The sequence below is a fragment of the Neoarius graeffei genome, chromosome 9 (assembly GCF_027579695.1).
Source record: "Neoarius graeffei isolate fNeoGra1 chromosome 9, fNeoGra1.pri, whole genome shotgun sequence".
Classification (NCBI taxonomy): Eukaryota; Metazoa; Chordata; class Actinopteri; order Siluriformes; family Ariidae; genus Neoarius; species Neoarius graeffei.
In genome coordinates, this window is record NC_083577.1 from 50,692,995 (window position 1) to 50,699,403 (window position 6,409).

The 6,409-nt window shown below is 38.1% G+C and overlaps 1 protein-coding gene across 1 annotated transcript in view; it reads left to right on the forward strand.

The window, feature by feature from the left end:
• Window positions 1-1,861, forward strand: part of tfcp2l1 (transcription factor CP2-like 1) — a 36,222-nt gene extending 34,361 nt beyond the window's left edge. The window contains exons 15-16 of the mRNA XM_060930555.1: window positions 1,518-1,569; window positions 1,815-1,861. Of these exons, the coding sequence (XP_060786538.1) occupies window positions 1,518-1,569; window positions 1,815-1,861 (99 nt within the window). The remainder of the gene's footprint in view (window positions 1-1,517; window positions 1,570-1,814) is intronic.
• Window positions 1,862-6,409: the final 4,548 nt, after the last annotated feature.

Here is a 6,409-nt window from a genome sequence, read left to right on the forward strand (position 1 = left end):
TGAACTTACTTTCCTTTTCTTGTAGTTTTCTTTTCCTTTAAGTGTTGGTACTGCACCCTCTTTCAATACGGGCTTATAGCCAACGCTCCTCAACAGATCAGAGGTCTTGTACGAGTCTTCAGTAAAATGTGCAGAGGAGAGACCACTTCGTAGGCGCCCAATGTGCCCATGAACAACTTGCAAAACGCATCCAAATCTTTGCAGTTTGAACATTCTTGGGCCATGAATGCAACGTAAATCCACCTTCTGTCAGCAACACATCTACGTGGCATGGCGATAAATTAGCTCAAAATGGAAGCTCGAAGTTGCAGTCAGCTCTGTGTTTTTAGTATAGCAAAAATGGCAATGAGACAGGTAGCCTTCCTGCGGTGACGTCACAGATGTCAAGATCATTCACTCAGACCGCTACCTATACGAATCATTTTAATCGTAAAATTACTATAATAGATTTATTGTTAATGCTTAAAACTATTCCTATGCTATTCTTGAGGTCTCAAGGCATTTATAAACAAAAAGTGAGGCCATGGTTCTGTGTATCTCCTTTAAGCTGATAACCTGAAACAAAGAATCATGTCAACAAGGAGTTACCAGCTTAGTGTTATAGTAGCACTTCCTGAAGTGTTTATTCTTCTAATACCACACCAGTTTACAAACGATTGAAATGTTGTAATTTATCACTCAAGCTGTAAACAGTTGGTCCCTCATCAGTCTCTATTTTTCTAATATTGCAGCTTGTTGTGCTACCAGGAAACCAAAAAGTGCAAAGTCCTCGGTCATTTGCATGTGGCTGATTTTGGTTTAGACTCTCCCATGTTGGAAAATGTACTGACTGTAACAAAACCCTGTCACTGAAGAGTCCTTTTAATAAAAAGTTAGATGATAAAATCTGCTAGCATTTTTATTTGTTAAATAACATCTTTTTGTGATGTTTATTATTAGCCTTAAATTATATGACGCATCTTTCAAGTCCTTGTAAGTTATTGTTAAATTAACCAGTGCCTTCTGACCAATCAAGAATTTAACAGGATGGGCAAGAAACAGAATACAAGCTGACTGAATGAACAGTTAAAACCGCCTAATTATAAATGCAGCTAAAACTGGACCTCCAGCTGAATATGAATGAAATATAATTTTTTTTCTTTTCACCAGTGAAGGCTTGAGGACTTTGCAGCAACTGTTGTGGCTATGCAACCCTTCAGTATAGACTTGTACATATTCAGCTATTTCAATGTCTCTAGGTAAAATTCACTGGTAAAGGTCAGTACAGCAAGAAGCCCATTGTTATTGTGTGATTAAAGTCAGTCATGTACAAGTTTTAACTCTTTATCAGCACTATTTTCATGGAGGTCATCGCTAAACTGAGTTGCTGATTATTCGACTGACTTTTGAGTGTTTTTACACCAGCTTGATTAGTAATCACTAAATCATATATAGCACCTGAAATGAACTGGGGAGTTTTACCATGTTTTTATTTTCTTATCATATAATAAATATTTAGTCATATTCCTCTTTTTCAGATGGTGAAGAATTTCACAGATGAAACAAGATTCATAATAAGTGCTCTAAAAGGTAATTCACAGCCACGAGCCTTAATTCAGCCTTTTTGTAGTAGAAATCATAACACAAAACAACTGCAGTAATACAACAGTGAAGTTAGTTTCCATGAAAGTGCTTGTTAAACACTACTTGATTTAAAAAAAAAAAAAGTTTTACATTATAGCATTTTTAAAAAGTTACAATTAATATGATAAATAAATCAAATTGATGATTGTCTCCATAGTTGGTGGCTAATAATGACACTGTCTGTTCCTCAGTGATGATGGATGAAAGTAATGAGGGGTACCATGTTCTACTGAAATGACCCAAAGTCACAGCTACAGAAACATTTCAGGTTTAACACCCCCACCCCCCCCCACCCCCGAGATGCTTGAAAAGGACATTTTACCCAATGTGGAACTCATTCAGTGTATTTTACATATAATTGTGAATAACTAAATCTTAAAAATACCATACGAGATGTAACCCTCAGAAATGTGGCCTGTTTACACTCTTTACCATGTTTATAACCCGTAAATGCTAATGTGCAATAATGTCTCATCTCATCTCATTATCTCTAGCCGCTTTATCCTGTTCTACAGGGTCGCAGGCAAGCTGGAGCCTATCCCAGCTGACTACGGGCGAAAGGCGGGGTACACCCTGGACAAGTCGCCAGGTCATCACAGGGCTGACACATAGACACACAACCATTCACATTCACACCTACGGTCAATTTAGAGTCACCAGTTAACCTAACCTGCATGTCTTTGGACTGTGGGGGAAACCGGAGCACCCAGAGGAAACCCACGCGGACACGGGGAGAACATGCAAACTCCACACAGAAGGGCCCTCGCCGGCCACGGGGCTCGAACCCGGACCTTCTTGCTGTGAGGCGACAGCGCTAACCACTACACCACCGTGCCGCCCTGTGCAATAATGTGTTTATCGATTTTGTCAGGAGTGACTAATAAAAAAAGATATTTAAAAGTGAAGAAGAGACTTTATACATCACTAATTTGAACTGATCTCAGTAGTACTGCATGAACTTTGTAACATTAAAAAGATATTGTTGACGTTTGAATTGTGTTAACTTTGCCTTCCGGAACTGGTGTGCTGAAAATGATGTATGAAACGGTGCCCCATGTGCAGTGCACATAATTCACAGTTTAAAGCAGAGAAATGCTTTTCTTTTTGCAGGTCAGCTGTGCAGTTTGTTTATTATTGTCTTCTGAAAAGCAATATATGCGACTGTGTTTGAGTACTGTCAGGTACTGCTGGGTTCTTTTTTTGTTTGTGTTTTGCTTTCCATTCTGTTACCATGCTTTTGATCCTACTGTTTGTGATGTTCACCACTAACTTTATTGATTTTAAAATGAAATATTTTGCTCTGTCACTTTTGGTTTTGAAATTATAATTATGCATGTTATGACACCAAACTATTGTACTGTTATCATAAATTTTAGGTTTTGCTTAATGTAAGACATATTAGAGATATAATAAAATACAGTTGTTCTATCAATCTTAAGCATGTTCAATGGTGTCTTCTTTTTAGATCTTGAAGAGCCACAATGTTTGAAAACTGATCATTGGCATGGTCCTCATTCACATTATAGCACATTATAGTCCAGGTTGTCCTCATTATCAAGCAAGTAGATGCAGTATATTATATGGAAAACTACTAATGAACTGCTGGTGGTATTGTTCATAAATGACCGAGTACAAAGACAATGCAATTTAAAAAAAAAAAAGAAGCAATTATTATTATTAAATGTGCCAACATCACTCGTGATATTTTTGACATCCATCTTTGTCATCCAGAAGCTAGGTTTGCATACTATCCTGTGGCATCCCTGAATCAAGAGAAGGTTTATGCCAGGGTACATGGATATGCATGTTCCTGTGGTGTTGCCAGGATGTAGCTCTGCATGTGAGTCGGATCAATGCGTATTTCCTTTTAGGTCCTCTGGACAAATTTTGGTGAAGTAGCTTCATCTCACACTGAAAAAATGATGATAATCCAACCTTTAATTGAAATAAATTTATTCCGAGAAACAAATCAAGCAATAATTATTTTCAACAAAAACATGTGCCGCTATTATTGGCACCACTGGAAATTATAGTGAACACAATGTAACTGAAGCATGTTTCCCATTTAAATTGTACATTTTTCAGTTGATTGGAGTGTGTAGGAACTTTCAAGCTGTAATCCAGGACTTCCTGATTAACTGGGATACAAATATGAGGCGGCACAGAGGCCAAATTCCCTTAGTCATCCATCAATGTGGAAAAGATAAGAGAACACGCAAACCAAATGAGGGGGAAGAAGTGTGTTGACCTTCGTAAGTAAGGGAATTGTTTATAAGAACTGCTACTTATATAACTACTTATCTGAAAATGTCAATTTCTACTGTTGGGGCAATAATAAAAAAAGTGGACACCAACTGGACCGGTTACAAACTTGCTTGGAAGTGGACCAAAGTTTATCCCCCCCCCCCCCCCCCCCCCCCCCACACACACACACACACACAAACAGTGAGGAGGAGGGTAAGAGAAGAAAAAAAACCAACCAAGAATCACTGTTGGTGAATTACAAGAAAAAGTAAACTCTTGGGGTTTCTAAATCTCCAAAACCACCATCAGATGCTACTTTCACGCCAGTGGATTATTTGGAAGGTTTGCTAGAAAAAAATGATTGTCCGTTAACCACAAATATAAGTGCCTGAAGTTTGAGAGATGCTACTACAACTTTCACTGGAACTGTGTTCTCTGGTCTGATGGAACAAAAATGGAATTTTTTGGCAATAAACACTCAAGGTGGGTTTGGCATAAAAAGAAGAATGACTATAATGAAAAGAACCCGATCCCAACTGTAAAATATGGTGGGAGTTCTGTGATGTTTTAGGGTTGTTTTTCCTCCAAAGGCCCTGGAAATCTTGTTAGGGTTCATGGAATCATGGACTCCATGAAATACCAGGACATTTTAAATTAGAATCTAGCTGCCTCTGCCAGGAAACTAAAACTGGGTCGTTATTAGATCTTCCAGCAGAACGATGATCCAAAGTATATATTCAAATCAATGCAAAAATAGTTCGCGGAGTACAGAGTCAAGCTTCTGCCATGGCCATCTCAGTCCCCTGACCTGAACCCCATTGAAATCCTGTGGGGGGAGCTGAAGAGGAGAGGGCACAAGAGAGGGCCGAGGACCCTGGATGATCTGGAGAGGTTGTGTAAAGAAGAATGGTCTCGGATGACCTGCTCTGTATCTCCAACCTTATAAAATGTTATAGGAGAAACGCTGTATGATTTGTGATAGCAATAAAATTAAGAGAAATTTTAAAAAAAACAACAAAAAAAACAACATAGGGCGGCATGGTGGTGTAGTGGTTAGCGCTGTCGCCTCACAGCAAGAAGGTCCGGGTTCGAGCCCCGTGGCCGGCGAGGGCCTTTCTGTGTGGAGTTTGCATGTTCTCCCCATGTCCGCGTGGGTTTCCTCCGGGTGCTCCAGTTTCCCCCACAGTCCAAAGACATGCAGGTTAGGTTAACTGGTGACTCTAAATTGACCGTAGGTGTGAGTGTGAGTGTGAATGGTTGTCTGTGTCTATGTGTCAGCCCTGTGATGACCTGGCGACTTGTCCAGGGTGTACCCCGCCTTTTGCCTGTAGTCAGCTGGGATAGGCTCCAGCTTGCCTGCGACCCTGTAGAACAGGATAAAGCGGCTAGAGATAATGAGATGAGAATGAGAAAAAAAACCATGAAGCAACTTCTTAAAGATATGTTTTGGAACATTTTATGCCATCTTCAGTTTGATGAGGAATGACTAGTCTTGCATCACATGACACACCATGCACCAATCAACCAATTACAACAATTAAACAATTAAGCTAAATCATAAGGTGAGGAAAGTGTTAAGGTGTTGAACTTGTTTATTCAATTCAGGCATAATCTGTCTAATATAAAAAGGCTCTTTGAGTTCAAAGAATGTTTTAGCAGAATCAATGATAGTGAAGCAAGCAGGTATATACTGATTTTTACATGTAGAAAACTGAGAAAGATGTTTAAAAGCATGGTAGTTTTCATCAGTGACTGTGTGCTCTTTTATCTGAGTTGAAAAATGGTGAGTAGTTTCACCGACATAACGGCAGTTACATCCCGTACAAATAAATTGATAGAGCTTCAAGTGTGCGATCTTTAAAGCTAAACATGTTTTCGATTTTGTAAGAAGAGAATACTAATTTAGTATTAAGATCTGTTTGGCAAAAATGTTAAACCCCTTGTTTAACCAGTTGATTAAGTTTGATTTCTGAAACTTTGGAGAAATAGCCAATGTAAGGAAGTTTGGAATAATGTGTGTTGTTATTGTCACCTTTAAATTATTTGATATTAGGATTTGATTTGGATTTATTGAGATACTCTTGAAAAGTTTTGACGGTTATGTGCGAGGGGGAAAAACTGTCCTTCAGGATATCTGAAAGTTTACTTAAATCTTTGTGAAAACCTGTAGGAGTGTTATTGATTTTAAAGGTCCTGTCAATCAGAGTACAGATTAAGCCAATTTTATAACAGTGAAAACTAAAGAAATTGGTTAAAAGACCTGTGTAATTCTTTTTTTGAAAAATAGAAAAAAATAAAATTACTAGAAGAATCAACACGTCTAAAAAAGGAAGTTTACCAATGATTTGTTTTTCAAAAGTAAATTTTATGTTTGAATGCTGAGAGTTTATAAAATCAAACAACATGGCATCTTGTTCACTGTTAAACAAACAAAAGTTATCAACGTATCGTCTATAAAATAAGTTATTATAATTATTAAACCACGATTCCTCATGAGAACTAACAAAAAGATTAGCCACAATTGGTACATACCAATTAAAAG